At 34.6% G+C, this 27,938-nt stretch overlaps 1 protein-coding gene across 1 annotated transcript; it reads left to right on the top strand.

The window, feature by feature from the left end:
• The first annotated feature begins 19,930 nt into the window (after positions 1-19,930).
• Positions 19,931-24,811, top strand: LOC103577779 (uncharacterized). The gene is made up of 4 exons (XM_008558581.1): positions 19,931-20,941; positions 20,986-21,451; positions 21,564-23,228; positions 23,481-24,811. Exons 1-4 carry the CDS (start codon positions 19,931-19,933, stop codon positions 24,809-24,811), a joined length of 4,473 nt encoding a protein of 1,490 aa, XP_008556803.1.
• Positions 24,812-27,938: the final 3,127 nt, after the last annotated feature.

Here is a 27,938-nt window from a genome sequence, read left to right as displayed (position 1 = left end):
ACCATCCTATAACGTAGAAACTTTCAAAGATCTATACGACCATAAATACCATTTACATTATTATGAAGGCTTACACCGAGAGATAATAAATGAAGAATTATGGACAACGGTTGAGGAAATGAGTTTTCTACATCCAGGTACAGACGTACTTCCTTTTGAGTGTCTAAAATTAGCCACCCAAGACAATACAGTTGCGTGTATTTATCCTGAGAGTTTGATTATTAAAAGTGCGATATCTAAAAAGAATCTGTACATATCCAAATCTCTTTTGTTTAAATCAAATGGTGTTCATTTGATCCGCAGAGATTGGCCTCTAAAAAACCGAATCCATAAAACATTATTACATGCGGTCGAATCTAGATTCGGGCAGAGATTTCATAGAAGTATGATTAAAAATCCACTGAAAAAAGAAAGAAAAATTGATCGAATCAAAAAAATTTTAAAGTATGATGAAGTAGACGCGATAGATCTTGAATATTTCTATGTATTTTTTGCATTTATTCAGTTTTTAGCAATTCTTATTTTCGGTATTGAATTTGTGATTGCACGAATTCAGCGTCGGAGATATTAACCCTTTCCCGGTCGACCTTGAATCCATACTCTTAATTTGAATCGTACATCTTATTCTTGAAAGAAGAGAGCTATAGTCTGTTTTCTAGAGAGGGAGCCGGAAAAATGGTAAAAGGGGAAGTTCCTCTACACTACCACATCTAAACTTTCACTCATACAGACTTATGGCGGATTTGCATTGGCTCTATCCCCACATAATCCCCACCTAGACTTACCGATACTCCGAGCCGGGAAAGGGTTTAATAATAAATTTTTTACATTAATGTACTGTTGTTAAACCGGTGTAGAAGCGGGGCAAACTTCATCTCCTCAGACGATCGACTTTGGGACGCTTATAAAACGCACAAAATATCTTGACGCACATACACACTCACACTCATACTTACGAGCGCACACACACAAGCGTACAAATGCTCACACTAAACACTCACTCACTTTTTTTACAGTATAGAGAAAGGTGGGGAAAAGCGACCCCCCCCTAAAATTTTGATTAAAAAAAAATTTTAACTTCCCGCTAGGGAAGTCAATAATTTTCAAAAAATTCGGGAAGTTATTGTTCTCACCCCAATTTTCGAAAATCGATATTTTTTCTCAGATATCACGTTTTGAGGTCCTAGAAAGCTATTCTGACTATTTTCAGAATGATGTCCAAGTGTCGTTATGTATATATTTCCGCATTTTTACCCCTACCAATAACACCTAGGGCAAAATGGACCAATCGAAACTTCTAAAAAAATGATTTTTTCATATTTTTATCACCAAATTATAAAAATATTCGAAAATAATATGTTATTTTTTAATTGATAAAATGTTTTAAATAATGCAAAATAATCTGTAATCTAAAAACTAAAAAAAAAAAACGTTTTTTAGGTTCAAAATAATGACAAATGACAAATATAGAATCGTTTTTTCTTATTTAATAATATTTAGTAATTAAGCTCATTGAAGAGGAATGATTTATTACACCTTAAAAAATTTTTTTGAATAATATAAAACTAAAAATAGTTGACAAGAGAAAGAAATACATTCTTAATGATGAAAACAATTAAAAAACAAAAAACTTTCATCATTTTTTGGAGGAGAGCCTCTCTGCCCTACAAAAAAAATTATTTTTCCATAATTTTGGCAAATTGTCCATAAATTTGTTCGAAATAGGATAGAAGTAAAGTGATCTGATGGTCAAAATCCCCAGAAACTAATAATTGTTCATTAATTGGCTTCGGGGGGCCATTCTGCTTCACCCTTCCCTATAGTTAAATAACATAAAAAAAATAATAAATAGATTTTTTACAGTTGATTTTTGGAAGTATATTCAAGATCGCTATTACTAATGAATTAAATTATAAACATCAATTTAAATTTAATTACTCTTTTACACTTTCCGATAGCGGCATAATATAAATTGACTAAACATAATCTAATTCTTGCACTCATTATACCGATTGTTATTATTATAATTAATAATATTTTTTGATAACTATCGCATCTCTGTAAGAAATTTTTAGTGTTCCAATAAAGTTGTTAATAATGAAGAGTGTGACGAATTGTATAATTTAATGAACAACTTGTCATTATTTAATGTTATAGAGTTATTGTATTAATGTCCTCAAAAATAGTTTTATGTGATTAATAAAAAAACTGTACTAATTAATTATATGAAAATGCTAATAACAATCACAGTTTAATAGTTTATTAGTATAATTATTAATGATTAAATTTATCAATTCCATTGAAATACTTGTAGAATTGAGCTCTGATTGTTGTTAAGATGAAATATTATTTAATCTCTATAACCATTTCCGTTCTGTCAATGAGTTTTCAAAGATATCATCATAATAATTAATATTCAGAAAATTATTATCTGTTTACTTACACGGAAAGAAAATTATGGGGATGGTTCCCATAATTTTGTGAAATTTTTTCCTATACCAGTATAGGAATTACGACCATAAATTATACACATCGTTTCCTTAATACAATATTTTAAATCTTCAACAATATCTTAACTTTTTCGGAAGTTATGTATTTTTTACCATGTTACTAAATAAAAAATCGTAAATAATCAATAGCCACCTCTAAATATCAATATTAAGAGCTCAAATTTTAACTGTCACCCTATTTCAAGACACGCTTTCGATTTTTTAACTTTCACGTAACGATTCAAATTATTTAATTTTTATTTAGTTATAAGTTGAATATTTTAATTATATATTTGAATTTGAACCGTTACGCGGGCATTCCGCCATTTCGCCGATGGAGACAGCGGTCCGTGCACGGTGCTAGCGCATGCGCGCTGAGTATGAGTGAGCACATGGGTGAATAGATTTTAATTTATAATTTAAAAATACAAATAATTGGTTTATATCAATTTTAAGTTTTTGTTTATGATTTTGGAACAGTTGGGATGCATAATCCAGCGTAGCATTATGCCCCAACGATTGTTTAATGTATTGTTTGATTGAAACTTGTCATCCGACTAAGGACGTCAATTAGTTGACAATATTGACCGCCGGGTAACGGTAAATCGATACCTTGGCTAAAAATTCCGATGTCAATTTAATAATTTTGAATAATTACTATTTCAGTTACCGGGTACAATAAAAATAGGAATAAGTTATATATAAATAGTTCATATATTTAATTAATTAATTATGTATCATTCAGATGTCCAGGAATTGTTTGGATATTTTATAATTTTAATTTAAAACTAGGCCCAGGGCTAGAAAAAAATAATTAGATTCCTATGGCCGATACACGGCATCCCTATGAGAGAAGCTGTTGTGTACTTGCCTTTAACTGAGATTAAGGTGCCACCTTTTTGTGTTTTGTTGTCATCCTTCTCCTAGTGCTGCCAACTTCGATCACCTGGCAGGCGGTTGCGACTGCGTTGTAAGTCATAGCGTTGAGTACTTTCAGCCATATTGTGTCACCTACAATAAGCTAAAAGTAAAATTAACTGTTAACATATAAATATTTGTGCAAGTGCAATAATTTAGAGTTCAATTAACTCAGAAAAAATCAGAGATTATTCTGAAATGAGTAATTCGGGCCAGGACAAGGTCAAAGACCCGGAAAACAGATCCCCGGGAGGCAGTACCCGGCATCGTTCTAGTGAGAGAGAGTCGAGTTCGAGTGAGAGAGAAAATTCTCCTCCCGCCAAAAAGAGGCGCTTGAACAGCACAAGGGCCCAATTAAAGTCTCTACAACATCAAATTACCTCTTTAACTAACCTAGTAATTGATAACTTTCAAATTCCATTGCAGAATGCAGTAGATCAGGGGGAGTTGGATCGAGGTTCGGTAATTTCAGGGCAATCCAACCCCCCACAAAACGTTGCCGAGACAAATTTTCTCACAGTCCCGGTGGGACAGCCTGCACCACTGAATTTAGGTCATCACAAGACAGAGGTTGACGAAAGAAAAGTGCTACGAAAGGCATGCCCAGAGAAATTGAAAGCTATATCTGAGCTTCAAAAATTCGGTTCTCCAGACTGGAAGGAAATAAGGTATTCTAGCACCTTAAAAGAATTTTTAGCAACGCCGGGCTTCTCAGAATTGAAGGTAAACGAGGAGTTATGTTATCTTGATAAAGGTAAGGATCAAGCAGTCTCAACAGAAAGAGTCCTAGCAGGCATATCAAACGCCATTCTCGAGCAGAATCAACTGCTGAGAGACACTCTCCAAGGTATTGTAGACTGGACTTTCTCCAACAGAGAAAACGTTAGTCCAGAATCAATTCATCAACTTTGCATGTTAAACTTTGGTCCAAATTCGGAAATTTTCAAAAATTCTGAAAAGATGTTGCAGGTTGTATGCGGAAAGAGAGCCTCGTGCATTGAGGCTAGGCGAGAACGCCTAATTGCAGAAGAACCCAATAAGCAGATTCAAGGAGCCTTGAGGAGAATTCCTCCAAACGTAGAATATCTCTTCGAGAAGGAGAACGGGATCACTTATCGGCTCCTTAGGGGGACCTCAGGCTTGGCTTAAGGCCCCAGATCAATCGAGTACAAGACAGCCGCGTCAGAGAGGAGAGTTCAGTCAAAGCCAGCCATCTCGTCACTCTTTTTCTTCGGCAAGACCTTCACAACTGTTTGGTAATAAACCTGACTCTCGTTTTCAGGATTCGAAGTTTAAAGGTACCAAAAAAGACACTCCTAAATCAAAGGGTCCGCCTTCCTTTCGCAAGAAATTTTCCCAATGACTATATGGAAGCAAAGAAGTTTACAGGCGGCCAACTAGCCTGCTACCAGGAAGAGTGGAAAAAGTTGGGAGCTCCTCAGGTAATCTTAAACATTATTACCGGATTTCGTATCCCGTTTTCAGAAAAGTCGGTCCTCTCAACCAACTGGAGATCGTCGCAGTTCGAGACAAAAAGTTCTCAGCAGATGTCGGAATAATTCGATCTCTTGCTGAGCCAAGGGATATTAGAATACCCGAAGTACCCCGGCGCGAGTTTCATCTCAAAAATATTCTTAGTAAAGAAAAGCGACAGAGGAGTACGCCCAATTTTCGATCTTCAGAATCTGAACAGGTACGTGGAGGTGAAAACATTCCAACTAATTTCACATTCGAAAATTCCAGACTTTCTACAAGAAGGAGACTACATGATTCGAATAGACATGTCTCAAGCGTACTTCCATGTTCCGGTAAAGGAGTCTCAACGCTGTTTCCTAAGACTCATTTACAAAGGAAAACTAATGCAGATGACGAGCTTGCCCTTTGGCCTCTCAGCTGCTCCATACGCTTTCGCCATGGTAACGAACTGGGTCGCAGAGACCCTTCGTTCCAGGGGCATCAGGGTCGTAGTATACCTGGACGACTTTTTAATAGCTGCTCAGGACGAGAAGCAACTGAAAATCCAGACTGCATCGGTTGTTACTCTGTTAGAAACCCTAGGTTGGCAGATAAACCGTCTCAAGAGCATTCTGGTGCCCTGTCAAAGGTTAGACTTCTTAGGGATAACCTGGGACACCAGAAGACAGCAAATCAGTCTTCCAACAAAGAAGACCGAGAACATAAACAAACTGTTACGAGAGATGAAACGGAAGCAAAGTTGCACTCTCAATCAGGTTCAGTCCTTACTAGGGCACCTGAATTTTGCGAGCTTCGCAGTACCCAGAGGTCGGCTTCATTGCCGCCACCTTCAACGATTCCTCACACAATTCAACGAGAATCGCCCGAGGCAAAGACGACAGATCGGAGCCCAGGTGCTGGAAGAGCTCGATTGGTGGAGCACATCCACTGCTCTGTCCTCTCAGCTTCACAAGACTCCAGTAATGCACTTCTTGACCACAGACGCAGCCGACAGCGGCTGGGGAGCACAACTGGACAATTTCCACATGACGGGAACCTGGACAAAGAGCCAACTGGCTTGGCATTCCAACAAAAAAGAGATGCTGGCCGTCTATCTAGCGATCAGGCAGCAATCTCAACACCTCAAAGGAGCCCACATACTGTTGCAATCGGACAACCGGACTGTCGTGTCCTACATTCAGAAGGAGGGCGGAACGAGGTCGATAGGACTGTACGACCTGACATACCAACTCCTGCAGCTGATCGACCAGCTGAAAATAGCGATGTCAGCCTATTACCTTCCCGGAAGGTACAATGGTATCGCAGACAGATTGTCCCGAGGAGGCCGCTTACCAGAATGGCACCTGTTGCCTGCAGCCACAAAAGAGGTTTTCAAAAACTGGGGCGTTCCAGAGATCGATCTGTTTGCCAGTGCAGAGTCTGCAGTAGTCAGACAGTACGTCTCGCAAGACTGCAGAGATCGATCGGCAGAATTCATCGATGCCTTCAGTCAAATCTGGGATTACGAGCTAGCGTGGCTATTCCCACCACCCAACATGATACCAAGGGTGTTGGCGCACCTGAACAAGTGTCGAGGGCAATTCCTGCTAGTAACCCCCAAGTGGGATCGGACGTTTTGGATGCCAGACCTCACCAGTCGGAGCCAAGAAATTCCGATGACAATCAAGAACCTGGAACAAGTACTGGTCGACCTATCAACAGGAAGGCCACCACAACAGATAGACGATCTTATTCTCCAGGTGTGGAAAGTTGGGTGTGGGGAACAGTGACGGAGAACTGGTCACCACAAGAGAAGGAACTCGTGAAAGAAAGCTGGCGAGCATCGACTCTCCAGACCTACAAAGCACCGATCAAGAGGTGGCTGGCTTGGTGCCAGGAAAACGACGTCGACCCAGGTGCTCCTCGCGGCACGGATTTAGCAAGATTTTTAGCAAATTTGTTCATCAAAGACAAACTCGCATACAACACCATACTAGTCCACAAATCGGCGGTAGCTACATTCTGCTCGGGACAGGGAGCGACAGATCTGTCCTCGGATTTTCTGGTCAGGCAAGTTCTTAAGTCAATTTCCGTGGCAAAACCTAGGGAAGTACAGTCTTCAATATGGGATGCTAAAATTCTTTTTAACTGGCTGGCAGCAGAACTGCCCAAGCTATCCTTCTTCGAGGTGTCAAGAAGAGCAGCCACCATATTACTGCTAGCATCAGGTCGCCGGATACATGATCTGGTTCTTTTGAAAATCTCTAAGAACCATCTCTTTAACTTAGGCAACGAGATCATATTATGGCCCAGCTTCGGCTCTAAGACAGACAGGGCTAGCTTCAGACAGTCAGGATGGAGGCTGTCAAGGCACGAGAACATCCGAGTCTGCCCAGTCACCTGGATTAGGGCACTGCTGAAGTTGTCTGAAGAAAGAAGAGCATCACAGGGGCTAGACGACTTATTCATCACGATAACGGGTCCAGTTAAAGCTGCATCCAAGACAATAATTGCAGGTTGGATCCGCTCAGTGCTAAAAGACGCAAAAATTGACGCATCACCAGGCAGTGTGCGAACAGCAGTGGCTTCCCGTAGCTGGCTAGATGACCTCCCAGTTCAAGACATCCTCGACAGAGGCAATTGGAGGTGTGCTGAAACGTTCAGGAACCATTACTGTAAGCAAGGAGAGGCAACGGTCCAAGGTTCTCGCGGTCTCCTATACAACAATTTCAAACCAGTATAGAGGAGATCTGGGATAAGTAAGCATTATCTTTGTATAACTAGCCGCCTAGAAGCTGATAATCTAAGATAAGGTCGATAGATCAGATTTAAAAAAAAAAAAAAAAAAGCATTTTTCTAGTATCTTATTATATTTTGCAATAACCTAAGACTACTTGTAACTATTAGACACTGTGACATCTTATTAATAAAAGCAATCGTATGTAGACTTATATAATAGACAAATCATTCTCCAAATATACATCCTACTCTCTAGACTTTAAGGCATTATTTTAATCAGGTTACTTCATATACCATCACATAGCGTTGAGCGATCACCAGCAGATAACAAACAAATCTCTCATAGGGATGCCGTGTATCGGCCATAGGAATCTAATGCAAGTGTTTTGAATTACAACAAAACACGTATTATATTCCGGAGCCGATACACGGCATCCCGGTACATATCTTACTGGATGAGAGATGCTATGACTTACAACGCAGTCGCAACCGCCTGCCAGGTGATCGAAGTTGGCAGCACTAGTACACAACAGCTTCTCTCATAGGGATGCCGTGTATCGGCTCCGGAATATAATACGTGTTTTGTTGTAATTCAAAACACTTGCATTATGATAGAAATTAAGGGCGACGGTGGTGCCACGTATGCGACGACCAACAGGTGGAGGTGGAGAGAATTAATTTGGAAAGATACAGACTAGCAAAATGATAAATACCGAAGAATTTATCATTTTGAGTGTGAGTGAGGATAAATTCCGTGTCTTTCTCCCTCTCACAGGTGCTGAGAGAGTAAATAAAATAAGAGTATTAGTATTATTTATTATATTGGATACATTTGGATGAAATAATTGGTTTTTTTTATTTAATATTAAAATTAATATTGTGAATTAAATTAAATTATATTTATTTTGGGTTGAGTTTATGTAATGTTATTTTTTTCATAATCACCGAGTGTTATTATTGTTCTAAATTTACCTGAAATTAAATATTATGTAAAATATTATTAAATTTTATATTGTTTACAAATTAAATACTCGGAAACCAACAGCTGTCGGGGAAAATTTAATATTTATTTTCCCTGGATCTTTTCCTACTGCTTTATTTCATTTTTCTGACTTTATTTATTATTTATATGTAATTATTTATTATATATTTACTATTTTTCTTTTTTTTATTATTCGTTTTATTTCTTTCAATTGTTTGTCCGCTTTGTCGCGAGTCACTTGCTCGGATTTTCCCTCGCAGATTTTCCCCTGAATTAAATTTTGTCCGTTTTAGGATAAACGGTCTGGCGCCTGCGTGCACTAACCCAGCCTGAGGAGCTGGTCCAGGCACGACATTTAACTATCATTTATAATTTAATCATTATTTAAATTTTTGTATTTTATTTTAATCTGGTCTCGATATTTATCATTTAATATCGTTTATTATTATTTATTATTATTATTATCACGCGTGGGCGACCTCATACGCTATATCGAGGGAGTTCGCGTCTCCGTCGCGAAAATTCGGTAGATATACGTTATACAATGTTCATCAAAAAAATAAAAATAGTTCCCGAATTCGAAACAGTTTGATATATATATATATATATATATATATATATATATATATATATATATATATATATATATATATATATATATATATATATATATATATATATATATATATATATATATATATATATATATATATATAATCGTTTCAAAATTATAAGAAAACAATTAAGACTACTTTTTTTTTGTATGATGTCTGGTTTATTGATAAATATATGTAAGCTTTGTCCAAGGAAATGTAAAAATATATTGTAAATCTATAAATGTCATTTGCTGACTAAAAATTTCAAAATTATGTTTGATAATAAAAAATTTCCACGGCCTAACGCATTTGCATTACAAGCATCTTAAAATTTTTTATCCTAAAAATTTATCAATATTTTTCGACTGACTCTTGATTTTGAGAAAGTCTAACAAAATAAATTTTCAAATAATGATCAATTTTATTCACAAAAGTGATGTTAGAATGTTTGAAATACATATATTTTTAAAAAATTTTTTCATGATACCAGCATAGAAACTTAAAGTTTTAGTGTCTCTACAATAAGTCCAAACAAGATAATTTCAAGCCGATGCTGCAAATAAGCGCTAGTGAATTTGTTATTCATAAACACCTGCATACAGTGGACAGAAACAATTGCGTTTTCTCCTTTGGAAAGAAACACAATTTTTTCTGCACGGTGTTAATTATATTTAGTGTTCAGGTGCAGCCTTATTATTGTCATTTGTTTGCTTGTCAATTCAGTTTACTCATTTCATTCTTCATGTGACAGTTTTAATTAACCAAATAAAATTACTAAAAATGATTAAAAATAATATCTTTGTCTTATCTACTATCTAATAAGTGACTGTAATTCATAGATTTCTTGTTGTCTAACCAGTTTTCTGCATCATCTGTTTCTTGTGGCTGCTGACACTCCTACCGGATTGAAATTACACGGGAAAAAAATTCGGCGAAAAATTCCAATATTACTATCGTAATCCTGGACTATACTTTTATTATCTGTAAAATTCAAATAGATGATACGAAAATTTACAGTTTCTAAAAGATTTTTTACTATTCACTATCGTAATTTCATTAAGAGTTTGTCGTATAAAATTCAATCAGAAATATTACAATCTTACTATCGTAAATAGTGAAAGAATAAAAAATAAGATATAATTATAATATTTATTCTTTTATTCTTCCTCTTAATTTACAGTGCTGCCACTATGTTTTTACAATACAAGCCACAAAAATTACCATAGTTGGATTGTAAATTTTCTGAAATGGTATAGTATATGCCATCTGAAGCGTTTACGTATGAAAGACAAATGTTGTCATAATACCATGATGTAATGCTTGTGTAAGAGTATATATATATATATAAATGATAACATCTATTTCGTTCGTATTATGTATGGTTCAGCTATATATATTTTTAAATCAGTGCATCTTTACCTACACTGTAGTGCAGAAATAGAGGTTACTTTTCATGACATTCTTCGGACAATGATAAATTAAAAATAAAAAAAAAAACCTGTGCTTTCTTCATCATTACAAACCTTATAAAATTAAGGAATATAATAATTTGGTGGTGTAAGTATATTTATTACCATTCATTTCTTATTAAACTAAATATTCTGTGGGTATATCGTTCGTTTTAAAATAATTTATCTGGACATGAAGTTTATTTTTATAAACAAGTAGTATTATTGTCATAGAATGAATGATTCTAAAAGAACGATTTTTTTTTTTTAATAAATTCAATTCTCCTAATTTTGTTACAAAATATTATTCATTTGTCGACAATGAATAATTTTATCCGACTTGGCGATGAGGAAAACATTTCAATAACCTCAAATTATGGTCATTTAATATTTTTTTCTGAAGTTAGCCGATGCCTAATAATTTTTGGATTTGTTTAAAAATGATAAATTATAAAAAAAAATTTTTCGAAAAAATTGCACCCATGGTTTTTTTAATTTCCTACATGCACATATTTTAGATATAGAGAAATGAGTTATTTTTATTCAAAAAGATACAAGTATAATACTTTTTGAACCAGGCGGCTGAGGCAGCCGTTCGGCACGCGCGTGGCTCGGGCGATCACCGAAGTTAAGTAGCATCAAGCATGATCACTACTTGGCTGGGTGACCGCTTAGCCACACGTCGGGTTCAAACGAAGGTCTCTGATCGCTAGTCGCGGGATGAAGATCCAGTGATCGGTAAAATGGAAATTTTATCGATCACGGGAGCTTCACCTAAACCGAACTGTACTGGCTAGGTTTTCTCTGTGGTTTCCCTAGCCACTGCACCGCCATTGCACAAGGGAGGTTGCAAGGCATCACCGTAATGATGCAGTACAGTATAAGCACAAGTCGGGCCACAGCCGCACAACGGAAAGCAGAGGAGGAGAAGTAAAGCAGTTTGCGATATAAAGGCAAAAAGTGTAAAAGGCCGTAGTTGCGGCTATACACTAGAAAACAATTAAAAAAAAATTACTTTTTGAACCTGATGTGATGTTATAACTTATAAGTTAAATTAATTAATAATTAATTATAATTAATAAATTTTATATACCAAAAAGTATATTTTAAAAAACATTAAATAAATGTCTTATAATTATTACTTTAACATGTTTTATTTTTACTCCGACATTGTATTTACCTTCTCAATTTAATTTAAAAAAAAAAAAATACAAAAGGATAAATTTTCTTTTTTTAACTTCCCGCTAAGAAAATCGACGATTTTCAAAAATTTCGGGAAGTTATTGTTTTCACCCCGATTTTCGAAAATCGAGTTTTCATCAGATGTCGACGTTTTGAGATCCTAGGAAGCTATTCTGACTATTTTCAGAATAATGTCCGAGTGTGTGTGTGTGTAAACTCTTTGTAACTTTTGAACTAATGAATCGATTTGGATAGTTGAGGTGGCAATCGAAAGAGCTTGTTGGCCATCAACTTTTCGAAAAATTTCAGATTATTTGATCGAATAGACTCGAAAATATTTGCAAATTACGAAAAAAAAAAAATTTTTTTTTTAGTTTTTTATTGATTTCTCAAAAACGACTCATACGATCGACTTTAAAATCTAATTAGCTCTAGTACTCAATAAAACGTGTCGATCGCCACCTCAAACATCAAAATCGGATAATTCGTTCGAGAGTTATCGCGGGAGAAAGAAATGGTGAAAAACGATTTTTTCTAAATATTTTCGAAACGACTGACGCGATCGATTTCAAATTTTAATCAGCTCTAGAATTCAATAAAATGCGCCGATTGCCATGTCAACTATCGAAATCGATTGATTAGTTCAAAAGATATCGGCGTTGAAAAGTTAAAAAAAATAACATTTTATGTTATTTTTTCCGGATAAATCATAATATAACGTACTAAAATGTGCCTGATATCATACCAACTCATCTTTTTGATGGTTTCTTTTGATCATATAATGTCATCGAACTTGGTTTTTAGTTTAAATCATATTATCAACAAAAAAATCGATAAAACGTAGTTTTTAAAATTTTTATCGGATATTTCATATTTTATTGTTTCTTACATGAGTCAAAACTTCTTTAAATCTTGATTTTGATCCCCGACATTGATTTCTGCCTCAATACACTTATTTTACTGAACATAATCAGGAATTAAATTTTAAAAACCGCTTCATTGATGATTTTCGATTCTTAAATTTTCAAATTTCAGCATAGCAGGTAACTTGTTAGAGCTTGAAAAGATCGTAAAAAAACAATTGCACGTGATAGCATTTTCGAGCTCGAAAATATATCTACACTAATGTTTTCGAGCTCATTGAGGTCGAAAACAGAGGGAAGTTTTGGGGCTGGCCCGCAGGGTCAACCGACGCCCACATTTTTTTTTTATTGTAGGTTCTATTTTTTTAAGAAAATAAATTTTACTCCGTTGTCTTCTAATTATACTTTTATATTTGAAGAAATTCTACATTACCGACTCATTCATTTTACGATAGTTGCATTGTAATTTTTATTAACACAACTTGTATAATTTACTCTATAGTATCGGATTTTTTCTATCTTGTAGTAGTATTAATTATAAAACAAAATTTACGATAGTCTATTGTAAAAATTATGATTTAAGTTTTATAATCTACCGTTACGATACCATATCATGAAAATTACAATAGTTAAATCGTAAAAAATCCGGGAATTTTTTTTTCGTGTACGGTACATTACCACATTTTACGGGAAATTACCGTATTCTCGGTAAATTAACGCACTCTACCATGAAATACCGTAACTTGCTGCAAATTTGCCGCAAAATGCTATGTTTTACCGTAGATTACAATAATTTAGGGAAATTACCATAATTTCCTTAATCACCACATTTTACCGTAAAATGCCGCATTTGCGGTAATTTACGGCAGTTATTCTGAATACCGTCAATTACGATGAAATACAGCAGTCTTACCGTCAAAAATCGCAGTATTGCCACAAGTTTACCATAAACTGCGGTATTCTGTCGTAAATTACCGTACTTTGCGGTTATTCTTATGAGTATCGTAAATTACGGTAATTTACCGTAATTCAGATCTACTAGGGACCGAATCTTTGATGTTACTTAATGTGACCTTGTCACAAGGCTGTTAGGTCATTTCATGGAAAAATAAACAAATCTTGATATAAAATTGCATTTTTTATGATAACATTCATTTATTTGATCTAAATGCGACATAGAAAATTAATGAACGTTATCATAAAAAAATTAACTGCTTCATGATAATCTTTAGTTATCTTCTGCAACGCAATTACATAAAGGACAAGATTACATAAAAAGAATATAGTGGGGACAATCAATATAAGTTGCCATTCAATCTATTATGAACCCATAAAGTAATTGGTCAAAGTATTAATACACGGAAAAAAGCAATCAGGAACAATTGCTGTTCGAACGAGCATTTATTACATTTTCAAATAGTAACGTAGCTCTATATATATAGAGCCCTATATATATAGGGGAGACCGGGGTGCTAAGGCCCTCTGAGGCACGGCGGCCCCCCTCAAAAATTTGGTGAAAAATTTTTTTTTATTTTCCGTCAAGTTTGGACCTCTATAATGTTTTTATCATATTTTATGCCAATATGTGGTATCTGGGGTAAAATGGACCACTCAAAAAAAAAGTAACGAAAAATATTTTTTTTTTATTTTCCGTCAAGTTAATTCTTTCGTTACAATTTTTTTTTTAGTGGTCCATTTTATTCCGTAGATCACATATTGGTCTCAAATATGATAAAAACATTATAAAGGTCACAACTTGACGGAAAATGGAAAAAAAAATTAATTTTTTCGTTACAATTTTTTTTTCTCCAAGTGGTCCATCTTACCCTACATACCACATATTGGCCTTAAATATGATGAAGACATTATAGAGGTTATAACTTGACGGAAAATAACACAAAATTTTCATTTTAATTTTTTTGGGGAGGGGGCCTTCGTGCCCCAGAAAAAAAAATTTGTTTTTCGATTTTTTGCAAAATTTCGACTGATTTTTCCGAAATAGACGGAAAATAAACAGTTTCAATCGGATTCAATCGAAAAGTAGCAATTCAGATAGTATTGATAATCTTAAAATTTGGGCAGATATGAATTTCATTTATCATCAATTCAGCAATTTTTAAAATATCCGAGTATAGAGTTTTATCTGCCTTTCCAATTTAATCAATTTCATAAAAAGTTAAAACAAGCATTTTTCAGGATTATATAAAAACTTTTTTTAAAAAACTGTATTGATTGAGTTTAAAACTATCACGAAAATAAAAGGAAACATCAATAAAAAATTATATATAAATTAAGTTGGTTAAAAAAAAATTTTTTTTTTTTTTGGTATCCAAAAATTGAAAATCTACCTAAAAATAAATATTTCGGTACCAATCCAAGCTCTTAATAATAGTACAGTCGAGTCTCGTTATGAACCCGCATAAAGAGGTGTAGGAGAATATAATTCTAAGGATTTGCGTACCCCCACTCTGTCAGCGCAGGCGACAGTCGTGAGTTGAATTTCCCCTACTTTTTAAGCGTGTGAGTGTGTACGTGATTGTTTCCAGTATCTCGTTATGAGTCCGTTTGACTTGAGTGTTATGTTTCTTATAGTAATACAGCTATACAGTGTCTTGCTTATAAACAAATAATAGGACTAATATGATAAATAAACTCTTAATTTCTTTTCATGAATATACGGTCTCATATCGAGACTCTGGAATTAATTTTGTTTTCACGTTGTGGAGGGGGAAGGTCTTCCGTGGAAATCCTGGTTCACGGACTCATAACGAGACTCGACTGTATAAATACAAAATAAAATTTAATAAAAATAACTTAAAATTTTTAGCTGATTAATAACAGATCAAATTTTTCGACCCGGGTATACCCGTATGTCTGCTGCTTACTGGAGAAAAAAGTACATTGTATTGAATTACAGGTATAGAACATTTGAAGTAATGATATTTTGAAACCATTAAATATTGGGTACCTTGTTTATATGATATTATTTATTGACCAAAATATATGTATACTTTGACAAATCACCCTAATAAAAAAAAATATAATATATATATTTTTACATTTCTATCCTCCTGATTGAAAAAAATGATTTTATTCAAGCTAGGTGTATATTTATATTTTAGTCCGCATTCAACTTATCTTAAATCATTTCGAATTGTGTCGAATCATTTCATATCATTTTTTTTTTAATCAGGAATATTTTTTTTTATGTTTCCCAAGATATATTTTGAATATATTTATGTTTTTTAATAAAGAGGGAATTTGTAAATTATATCAAATCCATAAATCGAGACGTGATCTTAGACTTAACCATGAAAAAAAATATTTTCTTCTGTTAAATTTTCAAAGTGGTCTCTCGTGCTTTGGATGAGCCATCTTGCTACGGTCTTCTCTACTATTTATTCCTATGCGTACACATATGTAGGCCCGCATCAAAAAACTTTATGCAAAAAAATATGATTTAAAATATATGGATGTTATAATGTGATATGTTGAACAATATATAAAATAGTATTTGTAGTTTTGCCGCATTAATGTATGATAATATATAGAAAAAAAATATATATTGCTGCAATATATTAATTATATATTTATCAATACAACTTTTTTTTGGTATGTTTAACATATGGGGCACTTCACGCCAAATCGATCCCTTTTGAACCCGACCACTTTAGATTTGGCTCAAAATTTTTACTCTTTTTCTACCTTATCAAAAACGTTGCTCATAATTTTTTGAAAATTTTTCACTTAATCAATAAAAAAACGAAAAATATTCAATAAAAGTTGTTTTTTGTATTTTAAATAGCTTTAACTTTTTTAAAATTTGACGGATGGGATCTTTTGATTAAAAATTTTTGTTGTTCAATGTACTTTTCGAAAAAAAATACAAAAAAATTATTGCGTCCTATCTTCTTTGTTTTCTTTTATAGATTTTTGAAAGGAATCAAAAATTTTTTGGTTTATCATTTTTGATTTTGTTTTTTATATAAAACTTTGACATTTCCTGCAAATGCTCAAGTTTTTTCAGAGTGATTTTTTTTTTGGATTGTATTTTTTTTTTCCAAAAAATACAAAAAAATTATCCAGAACGTTCTTCTATTTTTTGACTTGATTTAAAAAAAAATTCAAATTTTTTCGACGACTACTATTTAAAATTATTGTTTTCATTTTTTTGTTTTTCGAAATTTAGAAGTTATCTGAGCACTTTCAAAAATTGCAAGAATGGTGTTATAAGAAATAATGCTAGTTTTCAAATTTTTGTTTTTATTTAGAAAAGAAAATCTAATTCGAAAAAATATCACTTTGAAATAATTTGATGATTTGCAGTAAATGTCAAGGTTTTACATAACAAAAAAAAATCAGAAATGGTAAATATTGAAAAATTTTTGATTTTTTCCAAAAATCTAAAAAAAAAAACAAAGAAGATAGGTTACAATAATTTTTTGGTATTTTTTTTCGAAATGTACATTTGAAAACAAAAATTTTGAGAAAAAAGATCTCAATCAGACAAATTTTGAAGAAATTATAGCTATTTAAAATAAAAAAAGCAATTTTTATCGAAAATTTAGAATTTTTTTATTGGTTCAGTGAAAAAATTTCAAAAAATTATAAGAAACGTTTTTGATGGGGTGAAAAGACAAAAATTTATTAGAATCCAATAAAAACTAATGGAATTCCATCGACGCATTTGTTGTACAAAATATTCTAAAATCATTCTTTCGTAAAATGGACATTCATAAACATTTTAATCCTAACTTATTCACCAATTGTTCACTATAGACGCCAGACAGATGTACTACTTAAGTTATTTATTAGGGCGATTTGTATAAGTATAGATGTGTTTTGGTCAAAGGTGATATTATATGAATAATGTACCCAATATTCAATGGCTTCAAAATGTCATTACCTCTAATGTTCTATTCCTGTACCTAAATAAAATGTACTTTTTCCTAGAGAAAGCAGCAGACATACGCATGCATAATTATGTCGCCGAGTAATCCCGTTTATTATCTGCACAAATTCTTAGGATTAATATTTAAATAGGTCTAAATGAGAAGGTAATGGACGACGTATAGCATCCATTACTGATGTTTCAGTGCAAATGTCCCATTAGATCCACCCCCCCCCCTTCCCGGAAGTATTGCAGTCTACTTAAACATCGGTCCCTAAAATTTTATCATCATTCAGTTTTAAACTCGAACCAAGTTGTTTCTGAATATAACCTAAATCTTAAACTCCAAGCTTTTGTTAACGTAACGATCATTCAAGTTTATATCAAATCATTATGGGTGACATCAAGTGTATTTCTTCAAGTCCACAATCTGCATCCAAACGGTCCGCCGATATTTTTGATATTGAGCATGATGCTCAATACAAAAAAATCAAAATCGAGGAATCCAGTGAAGTGACTCCGTCCGACACGTTTTTGCTGACATGTGAAATCGACGGTAATCTCATTTTTCGTCCAGTGAACGTTGAACGGGTTAAAACGACCATTACCGTCAATATAAAGACGAAAATAGTGCCCAGGAAGAAGGTGGTCCCGGTGCCTGAACCAGTCGTGGAGAAGAAGGTGGAACTTCTTATTAATTAACTTAAAATAAGGACACATATACGTGCAATTATTTTTTTTTAATTTTTTGCTTATATTTTTTCATTATTTAAATAATTTTTATACATTTTTTGACGTTTTTTTTTTTTATAAATAAATAATAAAAGCGAGCTTTTATTAAAAATTATTATATTCATTAGTATATTAGCAATAAATAAAAGTTTCATGTTAATTTTTTTTTATTATATATTTTTTTTTTTTCAATTTCGTATATAATTTTTCGTAAATATTTTTTCTATTTTTTAATAAAAAATTTATTTATTCTAAAAAAATTTTTTTAATTTAAAAAAAGTTTTAAGATTCCCCGAATCTCATTGCTTTCAAATAATATTAATTAGTCTCTTTAAGAATAATAATTTTAGTTAAAATTATTATTTAATTTTAATTAGTTTTAATTAATATTAATTTATTTTTAAATAATTTTAATTTACTACATTTAAGTTACTATTCGTTTATTAAGATCAAGACTGAATACCGTCGAAAATTAGGGTTGAAGGTTGTTCCGTCTCTGATAAATAATCATTGTTTTTTTTCTTTTTATTTAAACTAGATCCTTATGTTATAAATTATTTTAAATCTGGTAGTGTTGGATTGTCCCAACATTTAAAATAATCCTTGGAGTTTCTAACTATTAAAAGCAATCTTTAAGTCTGGCCGTTCTTTATCTGCTTATAGCAATAAAGTCCATTTTTTGATGTTTTTCCATCAGAATAATGGTTAATATTTTAAGTAGCCAGCATATTTTCAATATTTATGAAATCTCTTAAGTGCTTTGGTAAATACTGTCTAGTTTAAGTAATTGTTATTTATAGTATATGTTTTTAAGCAAAGAACCATTGTTCAAGGCTTTACCTTCCACCCTGCCTGTCCTTTCACCTAGGTACTGCTCGTGCGTCATACCTCTAATTTGGGCCCGCCTAATTACTCCTCCCTATCTTTAAGGCGACAAATAGGTTTCCTTAGAGTTTCCTACTCTGCAATTTTCCTTTGTTTAATTTCTCCTTCTACCTAAAACTTGTAAGGCATTTGCCCTCCTACTAAGTTGTAATAATTTTAAAACATGTAACTAACAGTCAGTCTCGCTCTTGAACTTGTGCAAGAAGCTAAATGTATTTTCTTCAATAAACATTGAATTTAATTGTAATTTGATTTTACCTTTTTTTTTTGGTACAATATTTAGTAAACATTGTGCGTAATTTTTATACTTACAATAAAACAATTGTGAGTCAATTCATGGTCCTTCGAGCCGGATTGCTTAAATTTAGATAGTTAACCGGTGTTTATTTAAATTTAAAAGTTTTACTGTAAGTGCGCAGTTATTTAAATTTAAAATCATACTCAAGATCAAAATCAAGTTCGAATTCAAGTGCAGCACAGTGCATTAACGCCAAGTTCTTCAGCATTCATCGTGATTGCGAGTCTCGCATAACCTGGTCCAGTTCAGCGTCCAGCATCTTATTGGCATCATACCACTGGCAGCAGCATCATTCCAGCCAGCAAGAGCAAATTTTTCATCATTCAACGGTTCAAAGTAAGTCAATTGGCCATCATTTTTCCTTGCATCTATATCATCCATATCAGTTTATAACCGTTGAATTATATATTGGTCTTATATCGACTTTTCTTTGATTTACTTTTAATATTATCATGGCTGAAGAGCAAGTAAAAGCTTTAAAAGCTAAAAGAGCTAACACCAAGAGATCTTTAACCGCATATGCAAATTTTTTAAGTAGATTTAATTCTGAAACGGATATACTCATTCTGGAAAAGAGATATCGCGAAATAGAAAAGGTGCGTGAGGCTTTCGACTCATATCAAACTGAGCTCGAAGGCCTACTAGGGGAATCTGATGAGCTTTCAAATTATCGCACCGAGTTTGAAGAACAATACTTCGAAACTTACGGTATCGCTACTAGATTTTTGTTGCGGCCTCAAAAAAATGACACGCAAACGCCTCCTTCGTCGGTAACATCTGCCGCGGGTGACAGCTCAGAACAACAGAACGATTTGTCTGTTGAGATTCTGCAAAATGGTAGCATCCTGAATGCAGTCACTCCTGTAACGTCTACGGGAGCTCCTACGGTGGTTCAGGATCGGCTCATAAATAATCAATCAAATCAACGCGCTGATCATATTACTATCCAGGATAACCCAGTCACGGTTTCTCCGGTCGCGTCTCATAATTGTTGCTCTAATAATACCACAGCGTTGCCTATTCTCTCTCTGCCAATTTTTGATGGTGCCTATGATGAGTGGCTAGGATTTTATGATTTGTTTCAATCCCTTGTGCATGAAGACCCGAGTATATCGCCCATTCGTAAGCTTTATTACCTAAAGGGTTGTCTGAAAGGTGAAGCGGCAAAAATTATCGCGTCCATTGCATCTTCCTCGCATAATTATGAAGTAGCTTGGGATTTATTAAGGGAAAGATACGATAATCAAAAATTTATCCGCGAATGCCACGCTAAAGCATTGATAGAACCACCTTGCATATCTAGAGAATTTTCGTCTCAAGACTTTTTGGACCACTTGCAAAAACATTTGCGTGCTCTTCAAGCATTAGAAGAACCCACTTCATCTTGGGGTTTAATATTAATTACTACGCTTCGTGAAAAGCTTAATTCCTATCGCGTGAAAGATGGGAAGAATTCAGTAGCAGTATAAGCCGTCCTACTATTCAAAATTTTATTACTTTTTTAAAGAAAAGAGCTCAACTTGAGAGCTTCAAGTCGCAGGGATTTTCTTCAAAACCTGTTAGTGAAAAAGCTAATAACCACAAATTTAAATCGCAGCAATCGTTTATAACTACGACTGCTCAAGGCCGTTGTATTCATTGTAACGGTGCTGATCATCACGTTTATTCATGCAGCAAATTTGCTGCCTTGTCACCTCCTTCTCGGCTCGAAACCGCTAGAAAAGGCGGATGGTGTACAAATTGCTTAAGAAAAGGTCACAGATCTTTCAAATGCACTTCGCGACCTTGTCGCACATGTAATAAAAAGCATAACACTCTTCTGCATCTAGATATTTCAAATGATGCCAATAGAAATAGCGAAGATCATGCTCCGTCCTTGCCATCTACATTGAGTGTAAATATGCAGGCTCAAGTATCCTCTCAAGCTTTACTAGCTACTGCTGTTGTCGATCTTGTGAATAAGCAAGGCAAAAGTAAAGCATGTCGTGTTTTCTTAGATGCCGGTTCCCAAGCTCATTTTTTTAACAGAGGACACAGCTAATTTTTTAAATTTAACTAAGAAGCCGACTAATATTTCGGTAATAGGCATCGACAATACTTCCACCGTGGTCAAGTATTCAGCTCAAGTCACTTTGAAATCGCGTTTCAGCCAGTTTCAAAAGACTTCTGATTTTTTAATTGTGCCTCAGATCAGTCAAACAATGCCTTCAATTACTATTGATTACAGATCGCTTGAAATACCAAAAAATATTAAACTGGCTGACCCGGAATTCTTTAAGCCCTCAAAGATTGACGCTCTTATTGGGGTCAAGCTATTTTATAAATTGCTTAGCGTAGGTCAGATAGCACTTAAAAATAATCCTGAAGCAGTACTTCAAAAAACTCAGTTAGGATGGATTGTTGCTGGTGAATTTAATCAATCGTCTCATTCATCCAGCGTATCCTGTCACATATCATTAAAGTTGGATCCTCCGGATGCCGATCTTACCCGATTTTGGGAAATCGAAGAGCTCCAGGATGCTAAACTCTTATCTTCAGAGGAGAAAGCTTGCGAAGAGCATTATGCTCAACACACTAAAAGAAATCTCGACGGCAGGTATGAGGTTCAATTACCGTTCAACAATAAAAAACATGCTTTAGGCGATTCATACTCCTCTGCCTTGAAGCGCTTTCACATATTAGAGCGCAAGTTCCAAAAATATCCTCGCGTAAAAAAAGACTATGTTGAGTTTTTAAATGAATATAAGCAATTAGGGCATATGTCACTTTCAACTAAGCAGGACGATAGATTCGGTGGTTTCTTTTTGCCTCATCATGCGGTGATTAAGGAGGTTAGTATCACAACTAAAATTCGTGTTGTCTTTGATGGCTCTGCCAGGACTTCTACTGGTGTCTCTTTAAATGACGTGTTGATGGTCGGTCCGAAGTTACAGGATGACCTCTTTATTATTCTAAATCGTTTTAGATCGCACATGTATGTTTTCACCGCAGACATAGAAAAAATGTCCCGCCAGGTTCTTGTACATTCTGAAGATGCGCAACATCAAAATATTTTATTTCGAGAAAACCCCACGGATCCTGTATTGATTTATCTTTTGAACACCGTGACTTATGGCACAGCCAGTGCCTCATATTTGGCTATTAAGTCTCTGTATCAATTAGCAGACGATGAAGGAGCCAACTTTCCCAACGCCGCTACAGTTTTGCGTAGGGATTTTTACGTTGACGACATGCTTACTGGCGCAAGGACAATTCCCGAAGCAGTTATTTTGCGCGATGAACTCATCGCTCTGTTAAAGAAAGGTGGATTTTGCTTAAAAAAATGGGCATCAAACCACCCTGAAATGCTAGTGGAGCATCAAGAGCATCCTGAAAGCACCCACATGTCACTGGATCCTGATGCTTCCATTAAAACGCTAGGAATTCGCTGGAATGCCCGCGAAGACCATTTTTTCTATGAGATAAACATAAAAGCTGAAAAATCATTCACCAAACGATCCATTCTCTCTCAAATTGCTAAGCTGTTTGATCCATTGGGACTGTTAGGTCCAATCATAGTGTACGCTAAGATTATCCTCCAATGCCTTTGGAAGGCTGGTGTATCATGGGATGAGTCAATTCCGCTTGAGATTCATTCCTCATGGTCTTCATATCAGAATGAATTAGGTGTGATCAAACAGTTGCGTTTCCATCGCTGGGTCACAATTACCAACCCTGTCAACGTTCAGCTGCATGGCTTCTGCGATGCCAGTTAGAAAGCTTATGGTGCCTGTCTATATCTCCGTTCTAGTGACTCCCGTGGACAAGTATACATAAATTTAGTTTGCTCAAAATCTCGGGTGGCACCTGTAAAGCCACTTACACTACCTCGCTTAGAGTTATGTGCGTTATTACTTCTTGCGCGCCTATACAGCATTGTAAGGCCCACCTTGCTAATTGATATTAATGAATCTTGCCTCTGGTCTGATTCCACAATAGTGTTACATTGGATAAATACCCCAGCTCATCGGTTAAAAACCTTTGTATCCAATCGTATTGCTGAAATTCGAAATCTCACGCAGTCCTGTCATTGGCGTCATGTGGCTTCTGGTGACAATCCCGCTGATTTGATATCACGCGGACAGCTTCCATCAGCTTTTGTAGAAGGCCTTATTTGGCAACGGGGACCTTCTTGGTTGGAAAAAGAAGACACCTCATGGCCTCAGGGAGTTCTTGCTCCTATTGAAATTCCCGAATTAAAACCAATTGTCCCTGAAGTTCGATGCCTGAAAATTCAACTAGGAAATTTTAATCTCATTGACAAGTACAGCTCAATGCGTAAGTTGCAGAGAGTCATTGCTTACCTCTGGCGATTTATGCATAACGCCAAAGGCAAGACTCAACGAAAAGAGGATAGCTTACAAGCTGACGAACTATCGCATGCTCTTCACACTATCATTAAAATGACCCAACTGTCCTCCTTTGCAAAGAAAATTAAAATGCTCGAATACGAACAACCGCTTCCAGAGACTAGTAAATTAATTCCGCTAAATCCTTTTCTTGACAATCACGGCATTTTACGCGTAGGAGGCCGGATTGCTCATGCTTCCATGCCTGAAGAGCAGCGTCATCCCATTTTATTGCCTACTCCACATCACGTCACAACCTTGATCCTTCGCGAAGAACATCAAAGGCTTATGCATGCAGGAGTGCAAGCAACCCTCTATTCAGTTCGCCAGTCCTACTGGCCGTTAAATGCACGAAACACCATGCGAAAAATAATTCAACAATGCGTCCGTTGTTTTCGCGCCAAACCTCGCTTAGCCAACCATCGCATGGGTATGCTCCCTGAATACCGCATGACTTCCTCCCGGCCTTTTTTACGCATTGGAGTTGATTTTTGCGGTCCTTTATACATTAAAGAAAAGCGTCATCGCAATCGAGGTCGAATAAAAGTCTACGTAGCGATATATGTTTGCATGTGCACCAAAGCAGTGCATTCAGAATTAGTATGTGATCTAACCACCGAGGCTTTTATTGCCAGTCTCAGCCGTTTTTTTTCAAGAAGGGGTAAATCCGCGGAGATCTACTCTGATAATGCCACCAATTTTGTTGGAGCTAAAAATGAGCTAAATGAATTATATGAACTGTTTAAGTCAGATGAACATCAACGTTCTCTTACTGCCTTCTTTGGGGAAAAAATCTCTTGGCATTCTATTCCTCCCCGTTCTCCGCATTTTGGAGGTCTCTGGGAGGCAGCTGTAAAATCTTTTCAAAATCGTTTGATGCGCACTGTGGGTGACACCTTATTGACGTATGACCAATTAGAGACTTATGTTGTCGAAATAGAATGAATATTAAATTCTCGTCCTATATCTCCAATGTCCTCGGATCCTAATGACCTACTTCCTTTAACTCCCGGTCACTTCCTGATAGGTGGTCCTTTGACAAGCTTTCCACAGGTTGACTTCACTGACAAGCGAATCAATTGTCTATCAGCCTAGCAGCACGCCCAACAATTGAAACAACATTTTTGGAAACGCTGGCACAAAGAATATTTGCACCAGTTAATTAGCAGTCACCATCCTCGAGCCGAGTCTCCTAACTTGAAAATTGGGACATTGGTGCTCATATTAGAAGACAACTTGCCTCCATTGCGATGGGCTTTGGGACGCATCGGTGCTATTCATCCTGGGGACGACGGCATCGTACGGGTCGTGACTTAGAAGACTCGTTTAGGAGAGTAGAAACGCTGTACTAAAAAACTCTGTCCACTACCCATCGATCAAGAAGACGACTTCACTCCAGCAGTTTGAACCCAAGCTGTTCAAGAGGGGCGGCATGTTCCGTCTCAGATAAATAATAATTGTTTTTATTCTTTTTATTTAAACTACATCCTTATGTTATAAATTATTCTAAATCTGGTAGTGTTGGATTGTCCCAACATTTAAAATAATCCTTGGAGTTTCTAACTATTAAAAGCAATTTTTAAGTCTGGCCGTTCTTTATCTGCTTATAGCAATAAAGTCCATTTTTTGATGTTTTTTCCATCAGAATAATGGTTAACATTTTAAGTAGCCAGCATATTTTCAATATTTATGAAATCTCTTAAGTGCTTTGGTAAATACTATCTAGTTTAAGTAATTGTCATTTATAGTATATGTTTTTAAGCAAAGAACCATTGTTCAAGGCTTTACCTTCCACCCCGCATGTCCTTTCACCCAGGTACTGCTCGTGCGTCATACCTTTAATTTGGGCCCGCCTAATTACTCCTCCCTATCTTTAAGGCGACAAATAGGTTTCCTTAGTTTTTCCTACTCTGCAATTTTCCTTTGTTTAATTTCTCCTTCTACCTAAAACTTGTAAGGCATTTGCCCTCCTACTAAGTTGTAATAATTTTAAAACGTGTAACTAACAGTCAGTCTCGCTCTTAAACTTGTGCAAGAAGCTAAATGTATTTTCTTCAATAAACATTGAATTTAATTGTAATTTGATTTTACCTTTTTTTTGGTACAATATTTAGTAAACATTGTGCGTAATTTTAATACTTACAATAAAACAATTGTGAGTCAATTCAAAAGTAATTATACAATACTTATATTTATTTAATTTTACAGTATATTTAGAAAGACAAAATGGGGTACTTTCAAAATTTTATTAAAAAAGAATTTTTTATTCTAAATGGTTTTTAAACATTCAAAAATAACTTTTGTAGATATAATTAAATGTTATTTAAAAATTTTTTTTTTGTTAAACTTTTTTAAAAATAAATTGTCAGAAAAAAATTTGACCGGGTGTAGATTTTTTTTTAAGAATTTCGTGTTTATTCAATGAACAGAATCAATAAGTTCGCGAGTTAATAATTGATTTGTCCAATTAAATTTTCATAGTATTAATCGAAACAAGCAAAATATTCTAGAGTCAATTTTTGAGTAGAAATTCGAATATTTTAATAAACAGTTAAATTTAAATTATATATAATATACAAAAAAAAATGACTTTTTGGCGCAAAAAAAATTTTCTACTATAAAATGAAAGAAAAAAAAAAATCTTTTAGGACTCGAAAAAATGTTTCACGCCAAGAAATATTCTCTCGCCGCGAAAAATTTTTTCTTGGCTAAAGAAAACTTTTTCTCGCTCCAAGGAAATTTTGATTTAAAATTTTTAATGCATAAAATGTCTTAGGGCGAATAGAAATTATTCACGCCAAAAAATCATTTCTTTCTGTGAAATTTTTGATGTAATATTCAGATAATCACGTCATAACTGTAGGTCGCTCGTTAATATTATTAATATACTACTGTAATGATACACTGTCAAAAAACAAGAATGAATTCGAATTTAATGTTAATCCGAATTCACTCTGCCACTCGGAGTTCCGGAGTTTGAAAAGAAATCACTCCGTTTGCGGAGTGAATTAAAAGTGTTTTTGAACTATTAAACTGTGTGTGTGCGAGTGCGTGTGTGTGCAAATATGAGCGTGGTTTCGGATCGGTGTGTGTGTGTGTGTGTTAGTATAGGCGTGTGTGTAAATATATGAGTTCGTGTGTGTGTGTGTGAGTGTGTGTTTGTGATTATGTGCGTGTGTGTAAATGTATGCGTTCCTGTGTTCGGATGTGTGCGTGCGAGAGCATGTTTGTACGAATTTTTGCGTTCGCGTTTTCGGATCGGTGTGTGTGTGTGTGTGCGTGTGTGTGATTATGTGCGTGTGTGTGTGTGTGATTATGTGTGTGTGTGTAATTATGTGCGTGTGTGTTTTCGGATCTGTGTGTGTGTGTGTGTGTGTGTGTGTGTGTGTGTGTGTGTGTGTGCGTGTGTGTGTGATTAATTCTGGAACTTAGAAAAATTTTGGTTCTGAAATTGTGCAAGGTCAAAACTCGACTAAATCGTGGACTTAAGGTAAATGTCTCAATACCGGAACGACGAAGGGTATATGACTGATTTGTATCGTTTTAAAAATATTCAGATAAATTATAAACCAAAATGATTGATTACATCATATAGAAAAGACATTTACCAATTTAAAAATAATAAAATAAGGTTATTTTTCTTAACTTGAATATAAAAAAAAAATTTATTTCTATGACACCTGAAAGACCCAATACCGGAACGCTGGAATAGCCTTGTCCCAATACGGGAATTCGGTTGTCCTAATACCGGAACAGTAAATTAAACAAGTTATTTTTCGCATTTATTCGTGGTGAAAATATTAATTATCATTAAATAATATTAATGTAAAACGAGTATGAATGTAGCAGACATCAGAGAACTTTAAAATTATAAATAAATAAGATAAATAATTAAAATAATAATATTTACAGGAAAAGCACTATTAATTTCAAAATTTTCTGAATTTGCATTTTTTTAAACTTTATATTATTAATTATTTACTCGATTTGTTAAGAATTTTTAATTTGTCTGATGTCTGCTATATCACACTCATAATGTAAAATGTATTTAAAATTTTAAAATGATTGAATA

This window comes from Microplitis demolitor, chromosome 8 (genome assembly GCF_026212275.2).
Source record: "Microplitis demolitor isolate Queensland-Clemson2020A chromosome 8, iyMicDemo2.1a, whole genome shotgun sequence".
NCBI classification, from domain to species: Eukaryota; Metazoa; Arthropoda; class Insecta; order Hymenoptera; family Braconidae; genus Microplitis; species Microplitis demolitor.
The sequence above is the reverse complement of the archived record's forward strand: the minus strand, read 5'-3'. Positions and strand labels throughout refer to the sequence as shown.

Bases quoted from the DNA above. Each gene is read 5' to 3' on its own strand.
- LOC103577779 (XM_008558581.1), top strand. From the start codon at position 19,931: ATGGCTGAAGAGCAAGTAAAAGCTTTAAAAGCTAAAAGAGCTAACACC. The intron at 20,942-20,985 runs GTATAAGCCGTC...ACTTTTTTAAAG, and splicing joins ATGGGAAGAATTCAGTAGCA to AAAAGAGCTCAACTTGAGAG. The intron at 21,452-21,563 runs GTAAAGCATGTC...TTTCGGTAATAG, and splicing joins TGTGAATAAGCAAGGCAAAA to GCATCGACAATACTTCCACC.